This window comes from Dioszegia hungarica (assembly GCF_025882075.1).
Source record: "Dioszegia hungarica strain PDD-24b-2 chromosome Unknown MKK02contig_16, whole genome shotgun sequence".
Classification (NCBI taxonomy): domain Eukaryota; kingdom Fungi; phylum Basidiomycota; class Tremellomycetes; order Tremellales; family Bulleribasidiaceae; genus Dioszegia; species Dioszegia hungarica.
The window spans coordinates 1,107,777-1,132,188 of NW_026515773.1; the positions used below are offsets into that span (position 1 = coordinate 1,107,777).

Genomic DNA, 24,412 nt, shown 5'->3' on the forward strand with positions numbered 1-24,412 from the left:
TGCACGGCCGGCGGACGAGGTACTACAGCTGAAGAGGGTCCAGAAGAGACTGATTTCTCTGCATAGCCAAGACCGATCCACTCTCCGCCCCAGAACCCATCAGACCCCCTCAGTCTCGCCGTCGCTACCTCAACCGCCACACCGCCAGCTTCTCCCCACCCAGCATCCCAGGCCGCCTTTCCCTTTGAGGGACATCCTCGCTCCACATCAGCTCCCACCTGCCATCCAGAAGCTGGTGGTAGATCTCCTCCGAAAGGCTGTAAGGCGGACCACCGTCTTTGCCATTCAAGGGGAACATTAGGGTGATGAGGCGGGATGATGGGCCGGGTCTGGCAAGGGCGGTCATTTGCTTGGCCCATCCTTCTCTTAGTGATGGGTCTAGGGCGCATAGGAATCTGGACTGGTCAGCTTGGCTTCAGAACGGAGGTGCGAGGAAGGTCGTACGTGTAGTCGTATATCAGGTCAAACTGCTCTTCTGGTGTTTTGGGATGGTACTCGAAGAAGTTGGCCAGTGTGACGCGGACACGACTTCGCACAGCGGAGTCATCAGAACTCTGGCCTTCCAGCCATCTGCCAGAGTCAGCCTAAGACCCGGAATCGGTCGTGCGACTTAGACATTCCCCCGACCCCGGGAGTGCTTGACATGTATACCTACTTCCTCGCTGCTGCCGCGCCAGTCGGCGAGATGTCCAGGCCAGTCGCATCTAGTCCTCTCTGAGCGAATAAGAGCACATCGTATCCCTGGGCTTCAGCCGAGAACCATATAACAGTCCAATATAGGCAAACCTACCAAGCCGCATCCAGGTACAAGCGCTCTGCCTTCCTTTGGGATTTCCAACTCGGCCGCTTTCTCCGATTTGAGGAAGCGGACGAGGGGAGTATGCGGCTGACCCTGGTCCCACCCCGTGCGGCCCGCGGCCCTGCATTCGTCAGCTTGGGGTGAGTGTTAACGATCATCAGTTGGAACAGTCCGGTGGATCAGCCGTCCAGCGCTGTCCGTTGTGGACTTGTCGGGAGAAATGGTCCGAGATCATCTGGACCAAGACTTCGTTGCTTGCCCTTGATCCGCATTGGGTGCGGGTCTTGACGAAACAGGCCATGTGGGATGGTGTACAGTACTGGCGAGACTGCACGTACCATTTCTCCTCCCATGGTTCTGCTCGTGAGCTGCGTTTCCTCAGATCGGGATTCCACTCAACAGGTTAGCCTACCTGAAGCTCCTGATGACATCCTGGCCTGCCTTGAGTGCTATAGGCTGCTGACTGTAGCAGAGAGATGAGGCTGTGAGATTCATCGCAGGTCCAGCCTTGGGTCCAGCGATCCTGCCTTCAGCGACGCGTCTCTGCCGCTGACGTCAAGATCTCGACGCGTCTCGGCAGAACTCCGGAAGAAAGCAGGACCAACCACGTGTCGAGATGCCGGCATGGCAGCCGCGAGCGATGACCGTTCTCCCGTGCAGCCAACTCCGACACAGCCGATATGGTCCACCGAGCTTCCCCTCAGTCTTCTCACCTCTTGTCAGCATCCAACAGCTTCAACTCATCCTCCCTACTTATCCCTCAGTCACCATCTTGCTATACTACACCATTATCTGCTATAGCAGACGGTATCTTGCCCTTTTCCCTCAGCTACAGCTTCAACCCCCTCACACTTTTCGCTGGATCAAAAATAATCACCCCTCCTATCAGCTTGGGCCCGGCTTCTTTTAGCAGTGGCTACGTGAGCACCCAGCCCAGAGAGCTTGTAAGTCCTGATTCTCTCTTACTGGCTCTATGGATCTTGTGGACGCGCTGTCGGCATCACCCGGGGGCGACGTGGGGTCGTATCAGAAAGGAGCAGGTTTTACCGAGACTGAAAGGCGGGGAGGGGTCTATCAGGCTGCGCGGGGTATGAGCTGACTCGCCAGACATCCATCCACCCATCACTCCCATCCTCCATTCCTGCATACCCTACAGCATCACACACTGCCATCATGCCTCCCATCCCGCTCAAGTTCTCCAGCCGGGTCTCCCATCATAATCCCCCAATCGGCTATACTGGCGGCAAGAAGCCCATGTACTACTCTATCGCTGAGCCTAAACCGCATACATCGTCCGAGGACGCTCCTGCTCAACTCGATCCTCCTTCCCCTCCTCCCATGTCCACTATCCCCGCCGCACCCCTACCAGGCGCATCATCCGGCTCTTCCTCTTCATCATCCGGCCCCTCCGCCTCGGCGCGGCGCAAGGGAGTCGCCCACCGCTCCCCTGCCGCCAATGACAATTCTGGGCGATTCGTCACCCTCACTCCCCTCGTCTCGGCCATCATCGAGCGGTGCGTACTCGCCTCGAACCCCGCTACCACCGTGACCATCTCCCCTCGGAAGGCTACCAGCTCCAAATCCCAGTCAGCCCCCCCACAATCCCACATTCACCCCTACTCCCGCCGCACCGACCTCGGTAACGACCGCTCTCCCAATCCATCCCCCCGCGAGCTCCTCCGTGCCCAGCGCACCAGCCACGAGAAGGCGCAGGTCAAGAAGGACTCGATCGCGGTGGCCCGTGCGGCCATAGCCGCCAAGCGGAAAAACAAGCGTCCGGGTCCAAAGGCGTACAAGAAGGACGCGGCCGGTCGGAGTCCCAGCCCTTCCAATGAGGTTCGTGGCCTGCTCGGGCTCGGCGGAAGTGGGCTCAGCAGGGAGGTACTCCCCACGATCGTCCATCAGCCGGCGTCGGCCGAGTCCAGCCCCCTTATCACACCCGCGGCGCGCTCGCTGAAGCGGACTCGGTCCGCCGGGATCTCGGCCGTCGGTACCACGCTCGCCAACGCGCTCGGGACGGGCAATCTGGGAGTCGGATCGCCACTCAAGGCAGTCACGGGTCCTAATGACGACGCGGCCGATATCGAGGACGGGGCTGACCGCCGAGTCAAGCGGTCCAGGACACACGAGCCACCCGTTGACAAGGCGGGTCCGTCCAAGGCTGGAGGTCGGAAGAAGTCTACTTCGCCCAATAACAATAAGAACAAGCCACTCCCGGACGCCAAGCCCCATCCCCTTGCTACCAGTCGTCTTGCCCCCGGAGTCGCTCCCACTCGGCAGAGCAACAGAGCATCCAGTGTCGCTCTTGCTACCGCCTCGGCAGGGCTAGAGCCTTCTAGTACGGGCGCTACAAGTATGCGCAGGGTGGTATCAGCGGCGGGCGAGCCAGCTGGGAATAGGAGGGATAGTACGGGGAGCCAGGGAAGCGAGGGCGGTGTCACGATGAGAAGTAGACGCGAGGTCAACCTTCCTAGGGCGCTGAGGGACTACGAGACACGGACGAGCACAATGGTATGATCAGCAGCATATATACGGTAAGTCATTGTTCAATCCCTGCGTGTCTGATCAAGCTGATACGTCAGATAAATGAAAGCGCTCACGACAAGAACACCACGAGGAGATCCCGGACACCAAGGTCTCGCCATAATCGATCATCTCCTCAACCATCCTCACCAATCCCATCAACTCCGCAATCGCCCCCGACCCCATCTCCCTTGCCCCGGTTACCCATCTACTCTTCATTCACCCCTACCGGCCATCGGCGCGATTACGCATCGGACGACGATGACCCGTCCATCCCACACATCACTTCTGCCCATCCCCGGAGGCTCCCCGCCATTCGCATCAGCCAGCATTCATGACCCGCGGGTCGAGCATCTACTATCCTCGCTACAGCCACCCCGCGCGCCCCGGATCCGATCATTGATCATCACCATATTCATCCCCTTCACCTTCACATTTCGTCTTCATCATCATTGTAAACAGGGCTGTAAGCCGAGCCCTAGTTCTCCTTCTTTTCATGTTTTGGATCTCACTGTTGTCTAGTCCTTCCCAGTCCATGTTTTTCTATAATTTGTATGGGGCTTTGATCTATCGTAATCTCGGCCCACTCGGTCCCTTGTCAGTCAAGTAGTCACGTTGATGATGTATACCGTATGACTATACGCACTTATTGGCTCATTGCTCCATTCGCCAATGCATGGCTAGCGCTTTTACTACGAGTACGTACTACCTCGACCTGGCGCATCCTCTGAAGATCACGCCGAGAGGATCGCGCCGGACTAGCTCCCTCGGATCATCTTTTGGGGGGAGGCGCGTTATTGCTACTCGATGCGAAACCAACGCGGGCGCGCTGAGACTGGTCATACACCGAGTACCCTAGATCGTCAGCTCAACATTCTCTCTCGTACCAAATGAAGGGAGGGGATGATGGAGCTCACAAGACTTGAGGAAGACATCCCCGATGATAGCAAGATCATCCGGGAACCCATCATTCACGCCCAGAATCGCACCAACGCACATGCTAGCAGATCAGCTCTGTTCTTCCCTAATGCGCCTCCACACTGTCAGAGCTGGGACTAGACTCACTGGCTCCCCTTCCCCGTCCGGCCCAAATTGAAATCCTTGACATTCCAATCAAACCCTTTATTGTTGAACCCAATCCGCAATTTCAGCTCCGCATCTGCTTTGCAAGGGTATTGGAAGAAGCCTTCGCCGTATTGCGATGCGGGCTCGGAACCGGGAATTTGGGCGTAGAATTGCGAGGCGATCCGGGGGGGAACGTAGATGAGGGTTGTACCTGTGTCGATTGCCTGCGGTGTCAACTCCAGTCCAGTCTGGCAAGAACAGGAACAGGGAAGAGAGGGAAGGAGGGGAAAGGAGGAGTTGAGCTGAGATGCTACTCACGCCGATAAGAGTCTGGGACAGAGCGTTCATGCTCGCTCCTTTGGCGGAGAAACCGGTCATACTGACCGACCAGTAGGTCTTACTGACGAGGGGAAGCCAGGTGAAGGCGCCGGTGAACTTGGACGAGTCATAGCAGCCAATACAGAGCTAAAGAATCAGCACAAATACAACGGGAAGCCCGAAGGAGGAACGTACCTGAGATCCATGCTCTTGGTGTCGGGCAAGGTGGAAGCTGAAAATAGGGACCTTGACGGAACCTTGGTCGATCAGGTTCTCAAAGTAGGTTTTCTGGCCAGAAGAGGCTATGCTGGAGAAGGCCATCCCTGCTGGTCAGCGTTGAAAACCCGAGGGGGAAGGAGAGCAACTCACCCATGACGCCAGAATGGGGACTGTCTGTAAAGTCCTCGGACTCTTCGTTGACTGCGCCAAAGTACTGGGACTTGACGGCGGTATTACCAAGGCGGACGACATCCTGGGCGAGATGGCCAGAGACGGATCCGGACCCCTGGTTTGTCAGCTTTGCGGACATTGCTCCTCCAGCGGGGAGAATGAAAGGGGCAGGGTAGCTCACATATTCCACGCTGAAAGGCTTGCCGGTATCCCGGTAGGTACTACTCCGCGGGCTGTTGAATTGACTAGACTTGCACGAGCTGCACTGCGAGGGTATCTGCAATATCAGCCCTCGAACATCACTGGCCAAAAGCGGCAGGATAGTAGCTCACCCAGAGATCCGCGGAACCAGTGTCAAAGTCCACCGTCATTGTCTGCTCTGGTGACCCGATCCCGACCTCCCCATAGTACAGCACGTCCATACTCCCCTGGATGTAATCGGTAAGAGGTACAGCCGGCGAGTTGACTGTCCGCTTCCTCGCCGCTGGAGTTTGCTGGTGTAGCCGTTTCCGCTGAGCTTGAGGCGGAATCGCTCTCCGAGCGGGCTTGATAGGAGGCGCTCCACGCCTAGTCTTGCGGCTAGACCAAGCGACCTGCATCGCGTGCGCCGCGGCTGCCTCCACCGCGTCCCCAGCCTCCACCAAGCCCGTCCTCGCGCCGGCCTCCCCTCCTGGGATGCCCGTTTCCTTGACCTCCCCCGACTTAGTCGTAGCGGTCTGTGCTGGCTGCTCTTCCCCGCCCTCGAGTCGCTGCGTGCTTGTCGCCTGTGGCTCGAGCACCTCCTTCCCCGGTACGAGCGTCACCCTCGCTCCCACCTCTCCGCCGTCTACACCCTCCACCGGCTGCCCTCCATCGACCACAACGTCCACCGCGGCGAGAGGCGCATTGTACAGCACCTTCATTGCGTTGGCGTACTTTGTGCGGACGTACTGCAGCTCGGCCTGGATGAGCTGGGCGGCAGATTCCGAAAAGACCGGTACACCCTTGTGTCGCGGAGTAGATGAAGGAGCCGAGGGAGCTGTGGGAGTGGATGGTGCGTCGGGTGCTTGGGTAGAGGCTGTAGGGGTGTCGGGAGCGGCAGTGGATGGGGCAGATGGAGCTTCGGTGGATGGAGCGGAAGGAGCGGCGGTACTGGGCGCATCCGGAGCTTGCGTGGAGGGTGCATCAGGTGCTTGCGTAGAAGTCGGCGCCTCGGGTGCTTGCGTCGAAGGAGCGGCTGGAGCCTCAGTGGATGGGGCGGGCGCGTCTGGCGCTTGGGTAGATGGCGCCGCTGGCGCCTCGGTGGATGTAGATGGGGTGTCTGGCGTCTGAGTAGAGGTGGAGGGTGTGTCAGGGGTTGCGGCGGGAGGTTCGGGCGTCTCGGTCGACGCCGTGGGAGCTTCCGGGGACGGCGCATCGGGAGAGGGTGGAGGTGAGGGGGGTGCCTCCGGTTCTGGAGCGGGTTCCGGCGCGGGTTCTGGAGCGGGTTCTGGGATTGGCTCGGGTGCAGGTTCCGGCGCGGGCTCCGGAGTGGTCTCGGGCGTGGGCTCTGGCTCTGGAGGTGGTGCATCCTCCGCTGGCGCCGTTTCCGCCGGTGGTTCCGTCCATGGCGGTGGCGCCGTCTCCTCCTCCTGCCGCTTGCTCCATGCTCCTTCGCCCCCGCCAACTTTGCCGACTGTCGCCTTCATCTCAGCCCCCAGCTCCTCAATCGCCAAGTGCCGCCTCAGCGGCCGCGCTCGAATGTTGAGCAGGCTGAAGGGTGCCTGTTCCGCCGTAGTGTTGTAGGACGCAATGTCGTAGTCTGGGTGAAGGACGTCGAGCCCTTGGTATCGATCCGCTCCTGGGTTGAGACCAATGTTGAGGTCGAGGCTGATATCCAGCAGCTTTGGAACGTCCGACGGAGGCTGCAAGTCGGGGTTGGCAGCGAGCGGTCGTCCGTTGCATACCGGTCGAGGGAGGGGCGAGGCGATAAAGGCCGGAAGGAGAGGGAGGAGGGCGAAGAGGGAGGAGAGACGCATCGTACCGGACGAGGAGTTGGGCCCGCAGGGCTGTGGTAAGGGAGGGAAGGGGAGAAGGAGCGGAACGGGCAAGACCAGCTTGACCTAACGTAAAAACAAAAGAGGGGGTCCGAGAAAAGGAGAGGAAGGGGGGAAAGAAGGATAGCGCATGCGAGAGACTAGATGGAGATAGCATCCAAAGCGCCGGGGCCCAGAGGCCTCGACAGGCATGTGACCAGGTTTCTGGCTGGCCCTCAGGTGTACCGCGGCGCATCCGGTCGTGTTTGATGGGGGATCGCAGTCTGAAACAGTAGTGAGGAATGCAAGCGTTAGTTTGAGTCGCGTGAGTTTCGGCAGCTCGTGCCGGACAGGGCTAGGCTGAGATCAGTCTCCAAGGGAGGGTCAGAAGCTATGCCTTCAAGTTCGTCTCTGCTCATAATGGAAGATACCTGGAGGGGAAGCAAGATGATCCTTGCTGCTGCTATTGGCAGAGCTCGGCGTTACTCGGCAAAAGCCGAACACGGAGAGTGTGGCAGCCTCGGGTCAAAGAGGAGGAAACGCTTCTCAACCCTCGTTGGGCCACAAACCTCCCTTCAGCCATATCGTGTCCAGCTCTCGAGTACATGTCAACGACTATAGCATACACACTTCAGCGTTTCTCCATGCTACAGTACGAGCCCGCGACGGCGAGGCGGGTTCGCGACGTTTACGGCATCGTTTCGCCACCCATCAGAGGTGCTGCTGAGGATAGCGAACAGCTGCAGCTGGGCAGCGCACACCCATCCGCCAGACTGACAAGGGCCGAAAGCGCTCATGAGTGATGGCAATTCAAATCGCCATTGATTCGGACACCTTTCATCATGTTTTGAACTCCCGCGGCTAATATCAGGGTATATTGGTGCTGTCTCACTATGACGCTTTGCTCCGCGTGCACTGCCCCGCGTTCTGCACAGCCCCGCGAATGACCCTGTGACTGACGCGGGTATGAACTCTACCGGAAAGAGGGCCGGAATCACGGTCCCCATAGCTGTCTCGGTCTGCAGGAAACCCCGCTATCGACTCATCAATGACGTTTTGGTTCAGGCAGCGATTCCCCAGTTGTACATGTGCCCCCTCGCCACTCGATTGATCGGACACGGCTTCCAGCTTTTTTGTAAGGTCCGGACAGGTCTCCAGTAGAACGACCTGCCGCAGCTTGTTATTTAGTGCCTTGAGTGGTCCAAGTGCATCACGGAGGATCGGCGCTTTATCGTCCACTGTGATCTTGTTCTTGCTCATCTCTGGCCAACGGCCCCTACACCTGGGGGATCCGCCATCACAGCTTTGGACAACTCTACATATTCCGGAGAATCAGATCTGCCGGAGCTCAAGCACTCAGCCTCGGGTCGGTCCGCTGAGTCATACATTGAGCTTGTCCGGGAGCCTTCTCTATGGATTTTCATCCCGGATCTTTGCCGGTCACTCCCGTCGTCCGGCACTCTTATATCCATGAAGCTGGGTTCTTTTGCGCCAGTCGGGTCTGGTATGACTCGCTTAGACACAATCTGGACCCCGAGTTGGAGGTCTTGAGCCTTGGTGACGAGTGAATGTCTCATGCCGCAACAGTTTTACAGGTGGACCACCTCCACCTCGGCCCAATTCATATCCGGCTGCGGGCATCGCCGCATGCTGAGTCGATACCCACGTATCAGGTGGCTGTGCTACAAGCAGTAAACATCCTGGCTTGATCAGTATGCACCTTATACCTATATCATAGCTCTTCACGAGCAAACTATGTGCGTATAGATCAGCCAGGAGTCGATAGGAGGTCGAGGACACAGCTGGAGTCGAGATAAAGGGGGCGGGAGAAGCCCTTCATTCAGGCGGAGCCGTGACTCGTCAGCATGTCTCGGGAGGTTGGTGAGGGTCAGGAGCGCAGCAGCTGATCATTGCAGGTACCAGTGGCGCCCGATCGAGCGTACCCATCATCGAGCGCCCAAAGTCGTCTCCCCTTCCTCTCCACCCCTCTGATCCGACAGCCTCCTTCGCTCTCCACACTACGACCGACACCCGATCTCCAGGCAGGCGAGGCCGAGCCCCACATGAGCAAAGGTATCGATGCAGTGCCTCATCAGTAGGTGGGGACACTGGAGCTATGCCGGACTTAGGGGGAGAGAGCGAGAGGGGAAAGGGCGGATGAGACACGCGAGGGCGTCTTCTTCAGACCGAGCGCGTTGCTGCTGGCAGTGAGGTCATTGTGGCTGGGTATAGAGGCCGTGGCGGTGGCAGGGTGTAGAAGTTGAAGCCACATTGGCGCCACAGAAGGGAGACGGACGACATTGGGCGGGAGACGAAGTTCTGGGATGAGTTGCTCGCTGCTTGCTTGCGGCTGCGGGAAAGGTCAAGGCTTGCATGGGTCGGCTAGCAAGGCCTCTCGAGGGGTCGGGCGAACGTGGTAGTACTGCGGGGCGGGAACCGGTAGGCGAGCATGAGCGCAGGGGTCAGTGGGGTCAGAGATACGGAAGGGCATCGGACCGCGCGGCGACCTTCGAACCCCTGAACGGACGAACCTCGCATCTGGACCCCTCGTCGGGCATCACTTTATACTCCCTCTGCCTCGTCCTCGCATCTCGGAGGGACGGCCGAGTCCTGCCAGCTCGCCCTGCGCGTCAAGTAATCGTATACTCACGCACGGACCTCAAATCCTGGTGGGTATTTCAGTCGAGGGTCGGTGAGATGAGGACGTCAGCTGCCTGGATGACCCGCCTGGGTATCATGAGTTTCGGCACAGGTATAAGTGGAGTAACAGGGTAGCCTGCGCGGCCAGTACTCACCCTTACTGATTAAATACCGAAAACTTCCTGGCTGACAAGATCGCTGATTTTATTTCACAGCTTGTCCCTGCTATCCGCCTAGCGTTGCTACTGCTCAGTCATCCACTTCCTGTCAGTGCTGATCGCCAAGTAGCCTGATCAGTCTTATCACTAGGCCGGCACCATGCGCCAGACCCGCAAAGGCGTAGCCGCCCATATGCGATCAATCAACCTTACCTCTATCCGGGCTACCACAAGGCCTGCTGGACAACCTCTTCGTACATGCTATCCTCCGTCGTGACTTCAACGTGGAGTGAGTAAAATCGGTAACCTTCATGAGTTGGGAATCGATAACCTTGATGTCCGCCTCGAGATGCGCTGACGGCGTAGAACATCACCCAACCCTTTCCTCAACTGGCCCCCGCACCCCGCCTGCCCACTGAGCACCGCCCTCACTCCTCTCTACGCTTGACGACTCGCGTCAGCCCATTAGTAAGTACCCCCTTAGCTGCCTGATTCGATGTATATCGGCAAAGGAGGGTCGAAGGGATGGGATGACGGCAGGTTCCAGTGCTGTGCGAGGAATGTGGCGGAGGCGTTTCATCACGGCGGGTGTGCCACTTCGAGGTTGCCGACGAGGTAAAGGCCATGTCCTTGTGAGCTGGTGCGCAGCGGTCTCGATATCCGACTTTAGATATCCCAGGACAAGAAAACAGGGATGCATGTCCCAGGCCTGGGTATGCATCAGGTTGATGCAGCTCAGGACGCCTCTCTCCATCGCCTAGGTGCTGCTACCCTCGCTGACATGTCACCGCGACGCACTTGTCGCAGCTGTGCTACTGATGCTCAAGAAGCGCTGATCCACTGATCCTGTACTGCTCACACTTCATCTGTTCGCTAGGTACGAGGCCCTTGTGAATCACTTGATACCACCCGCACAGGAGATGCTAATGCTGGGCGACTGACTCATGTATATGTCACGCCGGTACGCCTCGGAGACAGGTACTCCGATGCCACAACGCAGCCACACAGACTCAAGAAGACAGCCATATCGTGACTCAGGCACGGACACGTGAAAGCTTCTTCCTGGCCCCGCTCGGGTCTCCTGCACGTCCACCGCTGAGCACGATAACGCCCAGCTGATGCTTACTCAAGACTGATCTCTTTTACATCATCCAAGCAGCCTCTGCAACAGCCACGCCGCTTGCGCCATCATACCAGTCAGCAACAGCAACTCGCTTGGGCCGACCACAGCCCCAGCTCACCGAGGTGGACCTCTCCGAGCGCACCGACGCAAACCTCCGCTTCTTCATAAGGCACGCATATCAGCAAAGGATATCGCTACGCTCTTTACTGGTACGACGGCTATGTCTCCATTGGGCGACCACCATCTACATCCGCTGGTATCGCTTCACCTATCAAGTCAAATCCAAGGCGAACAGCGCGTACGAAACCAGAGCGGACTTGTCGGATCCGAAACGTCGATTACGTCCGCAGCGCCGCAGCGATGACGATGCACGATGCGATAGCATCGGCATGCTCGGGGCAGATAGCACCGGCTCTTGCTCATGGCAGCATCTACGCCGCTCATCCGGACATCGATCGAGCTGTCCGGCACATGTATACGGATGTATCATCGATTACATGGGAGACCGTCCGGGTATGACCGGTCAATACCGTCAATACGGGCGAAAGCAAAACAACACCAGCGAGTCTGGCCTTAGCAGCTCCTGCTCGCTGCGCTGTCGCGAATGACGCACCATATCGAGAGCTGGCAAGCAGCCGAAGACGTCATACATGGCCTAGGCCACCTTCGAGTCATCGGTCAGCATGTCTAACGACCCTCCATCGTACGAAGGACTATCGCCAGGCATAGTGAAACCTATGCGGGCGAATCTCCGGCAAGGTGGATACCCGCGGAACCGACGCGATAAGTGAGACCCCCCTCGCTCGTCACGCTCTGGATACCGTTTTCTTCGACAGCGGCACGACCGTACAAGCGACCTATGCACCTGCCGGTACCTCTCGACTCCGACGAGCCGTGGCAACATGTACGAATTTGATTCGTGGACGAACGAGCAGTACTCGAGAAGATAGATACGAAAATGAATCTCCCCGCTATACCTCCGGTCACGCTCTAAACTCCTCGTCCCAACAACTCGCGCTCTCGAGTCGATCTAGGCCCTTCAATCATCGTTTCATCGGTCTTTGAGGTATCCTACGGGCGATGTAACTGATTCACGGGCGACTACTCGCTTGCTTGAATGGCCCGCATCGACTGACGTGGAGAGGTCTCTTGAGGTCGTCTCAGATGGCAGCCATATAAGACGGTACGTCCTGTTCTCCTCTTCTCCTCTCATCACAACCTCTCAGAACATCCTCGGCCTCGCCACCACCGTCCCCGCAACCCTCCCAGAAAACAAAAAAACGAAAAAAAAATAAATCAACATGTCCTCCGCCTCATCCAGTATGGTCATGCAAGTGGACTCACTCTACGTTTCTGCCGGGTGCTGACGAAACAGGGCCCCCTCCTCGTCGACCTGTACGGTCGATGAACAGCCCAACCCGGGAAAGCTCGGCCGGCTCCACTGGGTCCTGGTCCGGGAGGAAGGAGAGCAGGGGCTCGAGGATGAAGATGGTATGTCCAGGAATGTCTGACAGAACGAGGGTGAAATCAATCTGACAAGATGCAGACGCCCTCTCCGTGTGCTTGGAGGAGGTGGCCGAGAGCGTGGAGGACAAGGAGCAGGTTGCCGTTGCGGCCCTGCTCATTATGAGCCAGGGCCAGTAGACTAGTCGGATGCAGCTCTGGGAATGCGGCGCGTGTGTCTTCGCGCAGTTCAAATCAATTGTCATAAGCGGGGCAAATACTGGTACACTACTTGTTTTACAAACGGCTTCAGACTATGCCTAGACTTCCATCCCCACCATAGCCCACCTCGCCGGATCCCAGACCCAGCCCTCCTCTATCCCACCCGGCCTGATGACCTGTCCTCCAGCGTACATCAGGCTGTGGACCAGTTCCCGAACGCCCTCCTCCCCGCGCTCCCTCTTGTCCAAGATCAGCACCATCCTGCTCGCCTCCAGGCTGTCCGCGGCCAGGTCCAGCAGAGCTGTCAGACTTTCCCGGATGTCCAGACCATCCGCCAGTGACGACAGAGCGGAAGGTCTGGGCAGCCTTTGTGGATCGTGTGGACGGAGCACCTCGGAGAAGTTGGCCGAGAGGTGTTCTGGGCGAGACGAAGACGAGTGCGGGGGAGGGAGGTGAATGAAGGCTGTGCGAGCGGATGAGGTGTCGATGAGGAACCCATGTAGAGTGTGCGAGGGAGGCGTGACGATCTCGAGCGCGTGGCAAGCTGCGAGAATCGCTTGGTGGTTGTGCGGGAAGAGGGAGGAGAGGAGGATGGTGAGCGCCGCCGGCTGGTTCCGAGGTGTTATTGATACAGGTGTGGTCGTAAAAGAGGGTTTGGGAATGGTAGAGCCATTCGACCAACTGGGCATAGAGCCGTACAGGGTGGACGAGGAAGTGGTAGAGGAAGACTGCGCAATGTAGGTGTCGCCCGAAATGGACGAGGAGGGGGTGAGGAGCGCACTGCGGAGGTGATTATTGCCGATAGCGATAGAGCCGGTAGCCGTGACTGAAGTATCTGAGCCGGGGGAGAAAGACCGGGAGAGGGCCGGGAGAGATGAGTCGAACAGGTAGGGGGTCGGAGAGGCTCTCTGGCTCTCTGCGTCATGATTCTGGTGATCAGCCTATGGGTCCTTGTGCAGATGAAGGACAGACTCACGACAAACCCCCTCCTGCCTTCCTCAAAACCACCGCCTACCACCGCCCGCCCACGTAGCTCCAGACCCAGATCCCTGCTCCTCCGAGTAGACGTACACCGGTCCGCCCTCGCCGCCGACCCTCGCGATAGCGAGAACAGGCGAGAAGGGATTCTCAACATCATGATGGTGCTGAGCGAATGGGAGGGGTGGCCCCGCGTCGGCACTGCCCAGGGTACCGCTAGACTGTCAGCTGGGACTCTATTGTGGAGCGTTCATAGACCTACACGGGCTGTATATTTCTCGAGAACATGGTCATCTGGGAGGCGTACATGATCGCTGGAGTATGGTCGTTCTAGCCCAGTGGCAAGAGGGGTGCTGTATGAAGCGGGCTGGAGTAGCACTGTTGTGCGTTGGCTGTAGCGTGAGATTGGCTGAATGTGCTGTGAGATCGAGTGATAGATGGAGATGAACGTCGAAAGAGTGCTCTGGGACGTTCCAGGCCTCGCTGTCGTCACCCGGAATCAAATTTGGCCGTGTGACGTAATATTCGCCACTCACCTTGACTGCAGCTGCAGCGCCTTGAGTACGAGCGAAGAAGAGATCTCCATCTCCTTTATATCATCGTCATTCAATCTTTACATCTCACTAGTCATGGACAGCATGTCCGCCCCACCCCAGTACAGCGACCAAGCACCCGCTTCTCCTCCTTCCTCCAAGGGCTCCAAGTCTAAATACGGCGCCACCGCACCCAGCGATGTCCCGTCCACCGCGCCCCTCCTCGCTCAATCATCCATGGCGGCCGGAGCAAGCCGGAACGCCTGGATGGACCAAGCAGCCGACGATGACCTGCCTGATGACTTCAAAGTCGGCGTCACCGTCATTGACTGCGATGTCGAGATTCGCGTTGCCTTCATCCGCAAGGTCTACTCGATCCTCTTTGTCCAGCTCCTCGCTACGTCGCTTGTGGCGCTCGCCATGAGTCTACCGGCGGCGATCGAGTTTACGCACGCGAACCCATGGACCATGTGGGTTCCGATGCTCGGGAGTCTGGTGGCGCTCTTTGGGGTGTACTGGAAGAGGCATGAGCACCCGCTCAACCTCGTTCTTGTGGGGCTGTTCACGCTCCTGGAGGCGGTGATGATTGGGTCGGTGACGAGCTACTACGAGAGCAGAATAGTGAGTGTGCTCCCATGTTTGATCATGCTACCGTTCCGAGCTGCACCTTCCGGCCGCCGTGACGCCCGAAGGTGCTGGCTATCTCGGGCCTGAATGCAGCGGAAGGGATGGTAGTGATGAAGAAAAGGGGCATCGAGGGAAATGAAGGGAGCTCCGAAGGGACATAGATCCAAAAGGGCCTACAGAGAGATGTGTCCGAAGGGGATCGGGCTTGGGAGAGGACGGAAGATGATGCGGAATAAACGAGAGACAATAGCTGGGAGCTGACAGGCAGGTCCTCCAAGCCCTCTTTATTACTCTCGGGGTCTTTACAGGCCTGACCCTGTTTACTTTCCAAACCAAGGTGAGTTCGTCTGCCGCTCTCATGCGAGATACTGAGCTGATGGCGCAGTACGACTTCTCCTCCTTTGCACCCTTCCTCTTCGCGGGCATCTGGGGCCTTATCACCGCCTCCGTCGTTTCCATCTTCCTCCCCTTCAACGCAAACTTTGACCTAGTTCTCGCCGGTGGTTCGGTCCTCCTCTTCTCCGCTTTCGTGCTCTACGACACCCAGCAGATCATGAAGCGTTTGTCGGTGGACGAGTACGTGCTGGGCGCGCTGAGGTGAGTAGCCCAAGATTTTGAATGCGCTGGAGGATCTGGCTAACTCCTCAGTCTTTACCTCGACGCCATCAACCTGTTCCTGAGCGTGCTTCGCGTTGTGAGTCGAGCATGACCTGACTTCTGCTGTACACAGAATTATATGCTGACTGGACAGCTAAACAACACGAATGACCGTTAATAGACGGAAGGGGGAAGTAGCAGGACGGCAGGCAGCACTTCTCGAGTGCTGCGCTGTCTAGTTTGGTGTGAAGTATCTCTAGTTGTGATACCTGTAGACGCTATGTATGATGTACGTCCAAGCTAGGAATATCCGGGGCATTGTTTCAGGGTGTATGAGAAGCCATCGCACAACTCTTGTCTTCTGTCTTCAGAGCTGGTAAGGTGAGTGCGAGAGGCAGAACTCTATAGACGTCTGTGACGTCAGCATTCCTTATATCGCTTCCAACGGAACTCGTTGCTCGTGCGCCGATCCTCGCGATCGCTACTGCCAACTTTTGCTCGCTGTCTCCAGCTACTGTATCTATCCTGCTTCACTCCTCTCGCCATGGTCAGGATATCCATCCCCACACTACCTCTGACGCCTCCGCTACCTCCATCGGCCTTGACCAAGCTCCCGCTCAAAGAGGCAGCAGCGTACCTCAACACCTTCCTCGTTAAGGGCAAGGGGAAGACGGTGATTCTGTCTGGAGCGGGAGTCAGCGTGGATAGTGGAATTAGGGCCTACCGAGGTAAAGAGGGGCACTATAGTAATCCCAATTACAAGTGAGTATCATCAGTCACTGCGACTTGGCGGGGGCTGGGAGAGAGGTCAAGCTATGGAGCTGACGGGCAGACCAATCCTGTACCATGAGCTAGTCGAGGAGACACCTCGCGGCGAGATGTTCAGGAAGAGATGTACGTCTATTGCTTGTGCAACTTCTGGTATCGGCGCCAGCTTACTGATACAAGCTGTATAGATTGGGCAAGATCTTTCTTAGGTGTAAGTCCAGCTGGACCCCTCAGCAGGGACTATAGACCGGCAGCCTAGGTACCGTGCTGATACTGTAGTATCCGCCTGTACGAGATGCTAGACCAAATCCGACTCATGTCTACGTCGCCGCACTCCAGCTGCTCGGACTCGCTCCCAACTTAATCACTCAGAATGTAAGTCTTTTGGACTGTTCTCGTTTGAAGAGTGATCCTGAGCTCACGATCACAGGTCGATAATCTCCACCCCAAAGCCCGCTCACTCCTTCTTGAGTCGATTCCCCGCAACGGCGGCCGGCGCCCACATACAGTGCCCCCCATCGTTGAGCTGCACGGCACGCTAGCCAAAGTGCACTGCCTGCACGCCAAGCACGAGCAGCCGCGAGACGAGTATCAGGCGCAGTTGGCCAAGATGAATCCAGTATGGGAGGAGATGGCGCTCGAGGCGGAACGGACGGGCGTGAGGCCAAGGACGAACCCGGATGGTGATGTGAGCTAGCCTCATTCTACAGTCTTCAGAGGAGCCGAGCTGATGTATTCAGGTGGAGCTTTCCGGGGTAGACTTCTCGAGCTTTACTGTTCCGCCTTGTACGATTTGCGAGGGTGAGGGGCGGAAGGAGCGAGTCGTCAAGCCAAATGTGGTGTTCTTCGTACGTGCCGTATCAGTATCATCAGGCCTTCTGAAAATGGCTGACCGTATGTCAGGGAGAGACACTCAATCCGAAAGTCAAGGATGAATCGTGAGCCATGATCCCCCGTCGACTTGGCTACAACCGGTAGGGTATAGCTGACGTCCAGCCTCGACCTTATTGCCAATGCCTCTCAGCTTCTCGTCCTCGGTACTTCCCTCGCCACCTACTCCGCCTACCGGCTCGTGAAACAAGCCGTGGAGGAAGAAAAGCCTGTCCTGATGATCACCACTGGTCCCACCCGGGCGGATAAGCTGGACAAGGTGGACAAGATGGATAAGCGGGCAGGGGATGTTTTGAGGGCATATCTTGACGAGCTGGTCAAGTGAGTGAATGTGCTGAAAGTCCATTGGGCGCACGGCTGATGGAGCAGGACAAATACGGGACCTGAGGTCGAGGCGATCAGGCGGTGTTTGGATATGGGGATTGTGACGCCTCCACCTGAAGTCGAAGGTCCACGAGCAGAGGGATAGTACATGAAGCGGAGGGCAACAGAGAGTAAAGGATACACTCTGCATCCTTGAGCCACTACTCATTGCAGGAGACTAAGACGGACTTGTACCTGTCCTCCTCGTTCGGATCGTCGTGTCGATGGGTTCCTCACAGTTCGAAGCTATCTAGACTGGAAGCAAGCTAAACCTGGAGTAGAGGGTCAACCCGTCGAGTACAGGTTGGCCAGGGGCAGAGTTTCGACAGCTGATCACCACTTGAAAGCGTCGACGATACGTGGACTCATCATCGATCGGCCCCCCGCCTTCAACATGCCAGCTCACTGACAGTAACTGAGAGTGAAGGTAGAGTGTGGTTTCAAACTTGCGGGTTAGGACCGGACGGACGCTCACCAGTCTCGAGAGCATTTATGCAGCATACAACCGAATTTAAGGAGGAGCCTGAATTTGAAACTCAGGCGTCCGGCCCACGCCCATCCTTTCTCCGTCCGGCCATGCCTCTCGACGGTCGGGAACTCCTACAAAATGGATACATAGAGTATGTTTTGTACTTATCACGACTTTCGCAGCTCGCTTCACCGACCACGACAGAAAAGAATCCCAACCCTGCAAGACCACAACAGTCCCCATGGCCGTCCCGACATCTGCGTCTCCTGTCCTGCGCGAACTACTCATCGACCTAGTCTTCAACGCGATCGACAAGCAGAGCGGCAAGGACGGCTTTTTCTTCAACATCGTTGCAGGTGCGCTCCAGGACGCAGCTCACCCAGACGTCCCGACTGAAGCAGCCGCGGAGGCTGCGGCGCAGTGGCTCCATTCGCAAGTCCAAGATGCTCTCAGCGAGCTGGTACCAGTCTGGACAGCTGCCTTGTCGGGCATTGACTACGCGATCATCACCACTCTGAACCTCCGAGATGTCGAAGTTGACGCCAGCGACAACCTGGATGTCAGGATATCGTTCGACTTCGAGCAGCGTGATGACTCAATCACGAGGGAGGAGGGTGACGACACGCGCCTGGCGGCGCTCAGCCTCATCGCAAAGGCAGATACCTATACGAAGCCCTCGGCTCAGGAGCGTCCGACCTGGCGCGTCTACGCCCCGCCGGAGTACAGTGCCTTTCTGAGGTACGAGGATAATTCCGGGAACGACTCGGACGAGTCGCAAGACACAGTCACGGGAGCTACGTAGCACTGAATTGACAGATGTAAAGAGAGTTGCGGGCTACGATCTAGTAGTGCGGTGAAGAACACCTTGGTCTTACTCTTGTGCTGTCTCATGCAGAGGGTGTTTGTAGGTGAGGTCACCCGGGAACAGGGAACATCCCCAAATTCGTCAGATCAGATCATCAGGAAGTTCGCGCAAAAGAATCCTGGTCGGCTGTAATATGATATGTCTTGCTAGCATACAGGCAGTGGGCCATAGGGAATATTTCACTCTCCGCCTCAGTACGCATGACTTATCATGGCACAGCATAAGGAAACAAAGGAAGTAGAAGTCGGACATGAAGAAAGCAGAAATATAGGCTCAAGCCGTTCGACCTCTCTCTTCCAGCTTCAATTACGAGCTAACTATGTCCCTGACTTATCCCGGCCTCTACCTCGACCAAGTCGCTGAGCTTCACCTTGCCGACCTCGTCCTTGGCCTGATCAAGAAGCCGGTCCTCAACCTTGTCCAGGCTACCTTGAGCGTTATATGGGACAATCCTCTATTGGCCACGCCCTTATCCTGCTCGCTGAGATTCTCTCAACTTGACCGCTCTGGCAGAGAATGAGAGATTGAGAGATGCATTCTTAAGCGAAGACGTTGAAGGACGCACAAGCGAGGCCTGCCAGAAAAGATCGGGCAATCCGGTCCAGAGCTCATGGCTTCTCCACAAGCAGTTCCCGTACTTCCTCATCATCCAACTCAAGCCCATGCTCCGCCTTCAAATGCCGCCTAACATCGTACACCCGCCAGAACCGAGAGTAGCAGTGCAGGCGAGTGGGCACACCGATATCCGATGCGGCATCGGGAAGACGATTGATAGGGCAGCCGTATCGCCTCGTATCTCCCAGAGATTTGGCGGAGACTGGTCCTGTCAGGATGTCGACGTTGCCCGAGGCAGGCTTGGTGGCCGACGTGGAAAATTGCTGAGGAACGCTTCGCGAGGCCTGAGCATGAACGGATTGCCGGTGTTTCTTAAGTGAGGATTTCTGGTAGATCAGCTTGTGCTCAGAGTAACTAGAACAGTACGTACTGAGGCGAGAATGCGGTCGCAATCTTCCTCCTCGCACCCAAACTCCTTCTCGATAGCCTCGTCGACCTTCGCAAGCCTGACCCTCTTCTTCCCCTTATCACCGTCAAGCCCAGCTGCTGAGCTCCGCCGCCTCTTCCGCCCCGCAGCAAGCACTGCCGCGTCGGCCCTATCATCCTCCTCGCCCGACTCCATCCGTAATACCGCGTCCTCCGCTCGCAGAGCATGCACCTTCAGATGATCCTTCAGCCGTTGAGCGCTTTTGAAGATCTTGCCACCGCATTCCGGATGGGGGCATTGCGGGGGGTGATCGGTATGGAGGTGTGTTTGGAGAGCGGACCAGGTAGGGAAGGTAGGGTGGGACTGGTGTGATGGATGGGAGCAGGTATAGCGCGAGGCTATACCGTTAGTTGCACACCCTTGCGCAGAATTTGACAGGGACAAAACTCACCATCATGGGTCTTCTCGTGCGCTTTGAGCTGTTGGCGCATCGCGAAAGATGCTGAGCAATCTTCATGTGGGCATATGAACGACCTTGTCCCGGCTGGCATGTGTGCCATAGCGTGATGATCACGCAGCTGATTGGCCTTGTGAAAGGAAGCCGAACAATGCGGACACTATCACGTCAGCCAAGTTGAGAGCTTCAGTCCAGACCGGGACTCACTGGGTATACTTCCACCTTCTCGTGCATCTCCTGGTGCCGCTTGAGATGCGTAGCGGTCCAGAACGCCTTGTCACAGCCATCGTAGCTGCACTCAAAGCTTCGAGCGGAGGACGGTAGATGCGTCCGCATGTGCGCGGTGAGGTGGGAGGCTCGAAGGTAGGTCTGATCGCAATGTGGACATGCGTGCGGTCGCTAAATATGTCAGCTGCGTCTCTACACCCAGGCCGCCAAGTCGCACGAGTCGACCAGAAGAGTCAGCTCACCTCGCCAGTATGGGTCAGCTCGTGCTCCTTCAGCCTGGACGGCTTGAAGTACGCCTTATCGCACCCCGCATGAATACATTGATATCTCCGTTCCGTCCTCGAGGGTGGTCTGGACGGCGTAGTGGTCGCACGGGGACGGACTGGCGTCGCAGGAGGTACTGAGCAAGAGCTCGATTCGAAGGGTGAGAAAGATGGCGACCGGATTTTAGACCTTGCCCGCTTGGGCGTCGGCGCCAATATTGGCGGCTGAGTAGGAAGGCGGGACGGACCCGCTATAGCTGACGGTCCAGCCGTCGCTGAGCGTTGTAGGGTGAGCATGACGATCAAGGTATTGCGCGAGATAGATGTATCAAAGTGAAAATCTTGGTTGGTGGTCGGATTAATTAGCTGTTCGGGCTGTAATGTGTCCGGGACCAAACAAACCATTTCCGGAAAGTCCAGAATTCCGCCCGGATATTCATTCCCACGTGGAGCTGAGACGCGTTTGATCTCTGACTGCCTTTCGAGCGGGAACCACTTATCATACTTTGCACTTCACAGCTCTATCACTCACTCCGTGCACCTCTCACACAGCGCATATAGCCCAGGATGTCAGGCTTCGAACCGTCAGGACCGGCCAGAAGGCCAGATATGAACCGGAAACTGGTGGTAGTTGGGGACGGAGGTACGCTTGGTCCGCCATTCCTTTCTCTGAATGGTGTGCTGATGACCAGGTTGTGGGAAGACATGCCTGTTGACAGTCTATGCGGAGAATCGCTTCCCAGAGGTACGTCCAGCGATTCTGCCTCGCCCTGCAATAGCTTATCTGACAGGAATACGTACCAACAGTATTCGAGAACCTGGTTACGCGCATACCTTCACCTACGGATCCTACCAAAATCATCGAGCTCGCGTTATGGGATACGGCCGGCCAGGAGGACTTTGATCGGCTGAGACCATTATCATACAACGATACGGACGTCATACTGGTGGTGTTTGCGTGCAACCACCGACCAAGCTTGATGAACGTTCAAGATAAGGTTAGTCCCGCTTCCAAGCGAGAGCGGCGCGCGCACGTCATGAGTTGACATTCTGCGCGTCCTGGCGACCTTAGATGAATGATGCAGCTCTGAGCTATGCTGATCTGCCAGTGGTATCCCGAAATGGCACATTTCTGCGAATCCGTCCCCCTCCTCCTTATCTGTACCAAGATCGACCTCCGCGACGACCCCACCACCACCTCTCTCATGGCCGCTCAGGGTACAAGCCCTATCACCGCACTGGAAGGCGAGAAGGTCGCGAAAGAGATAGGCGCAAGGCGGTATCTGGAATGCTCGGCCAAGATGGGTAGGGGAGTCCGGGAGGTATTCGACGGGGCGGTCAGGGAGAGTCTGCGGAAGAAGGGGAGGGGGGTCCGCGGGAAGAAATGCGTGGTGTTGTGAAAGTGAAGGCGATCATGTTCAAGAAGAGTGAGATGGGAGGTAGGGTGGGGACAAGGGAGGGATAAGGGTTTGGGGATCATATTCGCGCCAGTAGCGGACGGCGTCGCAGTTGTGCAGTAGCGAGACTTTCGCAATCATATACCCTTTCGAATTTGGACATTATGCTACAGATATCTTCGTCCTATCGGCATCCTGATCTCGCTCATTCACGCCCTCTCGCTTCCGCCCCCTTCTTCATGTACTCCGCAAGCATCCTACCCATATCCTTGATCTCGTCGTCTGGCACCTTGCTGTCGTCCTCATCGTCCTCGTCACTGCTTCTGCCGTTCGCCTTATCAAGCTCTGGGTCAACATCATCCCTCTGCTCACTCGATGCCTCCACATCCTTGGCCAGCTTCTCCGCCTCTGCTGCAAAATCCCTATTCTCGCCCCTCCCGTCCTCAATCTGTCCGACCGGATCCGCCTCCCTCCACTTGGCTCTCAGCGCCTCATGTCCCTCTTTGATCATCTCATCCAGTTCCTCCTCCCACCCCAGCTCCTTCGCCAACCTCCTGATCCCCTCATCCGAATCACCCTTCCAAAAGCTGTAATCGTACCCGCCAGCCGCCTCGTCGTCGCTACTCTCCAGCTCAGGGACGTCGCTCTCGCTGATGCCAAGCTGGCTGAGCAGCGTCCCGAGGCTCTCTTTGCCCGTCTTGCGTCGGGGCGGTGCGAATGGTCCGACAGCTTCGCGGTTGATCAGGAGCCGAGGGGTACCTGGACGGCAATACTGTGCGAGAGAGGCGAAGGGCTGGACCTGCAGGGAGGTGCCGATGACGATGACGAGGTCGGCTTTCTTTAGGTCCTGAGATGATCAGCTGATGGAAACTATCCGGTCCGAGTAGGCCATTCAACTCACTCCCATATGCTCGAAGAAACGCTCTGGTAGACCCTCCCCAAAGAAGACAATATCCGGCTTGACTAGTCCCCGACAACCCTCCTCATCGCACTTGACCACCTTGCCATCCCTCACTCCCGCCTCCAGGACATACTCTCGGGACACTTCCTTCTCGCATGAGAGGCAATGCGCAGAAGCGAAAGACCCGTGCGCCTCAATGATCTTCTCGGGAGGTAGGCTGGCCAGTGTCTCGAGCGTATCGATGTTCTGGGTGAAAGTGCGGAGGAGGACGGAGCGGCGGTGTAAAAGAGTGAGAAAGTAATGTGTAGGCGTAGGCTGTGAGATATCAGCTTGGTCACAGGTCGTTCAGGATTGACATACCAGATATTTGCCAGGGTATAGGTCCTTCGCCAGCGTCCAAAACGGCTATCCTATCAGCCTCGTTCTCGGCAAAGCTGGGTCGAATAGCTTACCACAGGGTTCTTCTTGAAATATCCAAGCTCGAATACGGCTTCTGGGAAAGGCAAGTTCAACCTCTCAAGGTTGGCATACAGCCCAGTCTCGGGCGATCGGAAGTCTGGTATTCCGGCTGAGGTGGAAATACCCGCTCCTGTGAGGACGACGATGTTCTTGGCTGCCCTTCGGCTCAGCTTCTCCTTGTCTCCTTGTGCGACCTCAGAGTAGGTGAGGTAGCTCACCCTTGTTGGACTTGATTCGCTCAGCGATAAGCTTGAGCGGCAAATCTCTCCTCGTCCCCCGCTCGGCGACCGAGCCCGCAGGTTTTGGAGCGGGTGACGATGACATGGTAAGATGGCGAAGGCGAGCTGCAGAGGTGTAAGAGTCAAGCCAGTGTGCTCGAAGTCAGTGCAAGCAAGAGTATGGGTGAATGAGAAGCGGTGACTACACATCACCAAAAAGAAGCACGAACCCGATCCAGCTGCCAGTGCGGGGCACCACAAAGCCGACCTGAGGAATGCGGTGTGGCCATGGCCCTTGGGACGAGCCTGCAGGATCCAGCCGAACCAGCTATTTGCAGAGTTGACATCAGCTGTAAGCTATGCGCCCGACACTACCTAAATGTAACGCTCCGGTCACCCAAGACAAAGATACCACTATAAATCACTAGACCCAACGATAACAAAGCGGACAAGGTTGAGACAGATTGTAGTGTCTGATATGGGTACTCTCTAGAGTGCTGGAGTCTACTCAGCACATCTATCTATGTTTTAGAGGTATGCATACGTACCTGGAGTCTACTCAGCACATCTATCTATGTTCTAGAGGTACAAAGAGAAGACTACAAGGTATGGCTAAAAACTTCTATAAGGGTCCAAAGGGGACGATACGTAACGCTAACCATACGTAATTACGACTGGTTGAGCTTGCCCTCATACCAAGAGACCCCTCCCTCGCCGCCTACGCTGTCATTGTCGGCACCC

At 56.9% G+C, this 24,412-nt stretch overlaps 9 protein-coding genes across 9 annotated transcripts; 4 read left to right on the forward strand and 5 right to left on the reverse strand.

Moving 5' to 3' along the window:
* Window positions 1–124: 124 nt before the first annotated feature.
* On the reverse strand, window positions 125–1,230 carry MKK02DRAFT_38514 (S-adenosyl-L-methionine-dependent methyltransferase; the record flags this gene model as incomplete). Its single annotated transcript, XM_053090136.1, has 6 exons — window positions 125–395; window positions 445–570; window positions 656–741; window positions 791–920; window positions 1,138–1,156; window positions 1,212–1,230. 6 exons carry the CDS (start codon window positions 1,228–1,230, stop codon window positions 125–127), a joined length of 651 nt encoding a protein of 216 aa, XP_052943627.1.
* A 742-nt stretch (window positions 1,231–1,972) lies between these two features.
* MKK02DRAFT_28607 (uncharacterized protein) lies at window positions 1,973–3,316 on the forward strand (the record flags this gene model as incomplete). The annotated part of the gene is made up of 1 exon (XM_053087601.1): window positions 1,973–3,316. The coding sequence occupies one exon, from the start codon at window positions 1,973–1,975 to the stop codon at window positions 3,314–3,316; it is 1,344 nt and encodes a 447-aa protein (XP_052943628.1).
* An 861-nt stretch (window positions 3,317–4,177) lies between these two features.
* On the reverse strand, window positions 4,178–5,517 carry MKK02DRAFT_17530 (aspartic peptidase domain-containing protein; the record flags this gene model as incomplete). The annotated part of the gene is made up of 7 exons (XM_053085803.1): window positions 4,178–4,322; window positions 4,388–4,611; window positions 4,706–4,852; window positions 4,877–5,031; window positions 5,075–5,210; window positions 5,277–5,360; window positions 5,428–5,517. The coding sequence occupies 7 exons, from the start codon at window positions 5,515–5,517 to the stop codon at window positions 4,178–4,180; spliced, it is 981 nt and encodes a 326-aa protein (XP_052943629.1).
* A 7,256-nt stretch (window positions 5,518–12,773) lies between these two features.
* Window positions 12,774–13,962, reverse strand: MKK02DRAFT_38518 (ornithine decarboxylase antizyme-domain-containing protein; the record flags this gene model as incomplete). Its single annotated transcript, XM_053090137.1, has 3 exons — window positions 12,774–13,591; window positions 13,691–13,869; window positions 13,916–13,962. 3 exons carry the CDS (start codon window positions 13,960–13,962, stop codon window positions 12,774–12,776), a joined length of 1,044 nt encoding a protein of 347 aa, XP_052943630.1.
* Window positions 13,963–14,291: 329 nt separating this feature from the next.
* On the forward strand, window positions 14,292–15,588 carry MKK02DRAFT_38519 (inhibitor of apoptosis-promoting Bax1-domain-containing protein; the record flags this gene model as incomplete). Its single annotated transcript, XM_053090138.1, has 5 exons — window positions 14,292–14,807; window positions 15,082–15,150; window positions 15,199–15,410; window positions 15,462–15,507; window positions 15,565–15,588. 5 exons carry the CDS (start codon window positions 14,292–14,294, stop codon window positions 15,586–15,588), a joined length of 867 nt encoding a protein of 288 aa, XP_052943631.1.
* Window positions 15,589–15,954: 366 nt separating this feature from the next.
* On the forward strand, window positions 15,955–17,538 carry MKK02DRAFT_38520 (DHS-like NAD/FAD-binding domain-containing protein; the record flags this gene model as incomplete). The annotated part of the gene is made up of 9 exons (XM_053090139.1): window positions 15,955–16,172; window positions 16,243–16,304; window positions 16,367–16,389; window positions 16,458–16,553; window positions 16,609–16,866; window positions 16,919–17,026; window positions 17,082–17,116; window positions 17,175–17,390; window positions 17,439–17,538. The coding sequence occupies 9 exons, from the start codon at window positions 15,955–15,957 to the stop codon at window positions 17,536–17,538; spliced, it is 1,116 nt and encodes a 371-aa protein (XP_052943632.1).
* A 1,836-nt stretch (window positions 17,539–19,374) lies between these two features.
* MKK02DRAFT_38522 (uncharacterized protein) lies at window positions 19,375–20,993 on the reverse strand (the record flags this gene model as incomplete). Its single annotated transcript, XM_053090140.1, has 5 exons — window positions 19,375–19,707; window positions 19,752–20,146; window positions 20,200–20,365; window positions 20,413–20,604; window positions 20,676–20,993. The coding sequence occupies 5 exons, from the start codon at window positions 20,991–20,993 to the stop codon at window positions 19,375–19,377; spliced, it is 1,404 nt and encodes a 467-aa protein (XP_052943633.1).
* Window positions 20,994–21,263: 270 nt separating this feature from the next.
* On the forward strand, window positions 21,264–22,096 carry MKK02DRAFT_17867 (P-loop containing nucleoside triphosphate hydrolase protein; the record flags this gene model as incomplete). Its single annotated transcript, XM_053085852.1, has 4 exons — window positions 21,264–21,339; window positions 21,389–21,441; window positions 21,488–21,694; window positions 21,806–22,096. 4 exons carry the CDS (start codon window positions 21,264–21,266, stop codon window positions 22,094–22,096), a joined length of 627 nt encoding a protein of 208 aa, XP_052943634.1.
* Window positions 22,097–22,559: 463 nt separating this feature from the next.
* On the reverse strand, window positions 22,560–23,608 carry MKK02DRAFT_7059 (DHS-like NAD/FAD-binding domain-containing protein; the record flags this gene model as incomplete). The annotated part of the gene is made up of 4 exons (XM_053093690.1): window positions 22,560–22,940; window positions 22,995–23,309; window positions 23,355–23,399; window positions 23,447–23,608. Coding segments are annotated over 4 exons (903 nt in total), but the record flags the coding sequence as incomplete, so codon positions are not given.
* Between the last annotated feature and the right edge of the window lie 804 nt (window positions 23,609–24,412).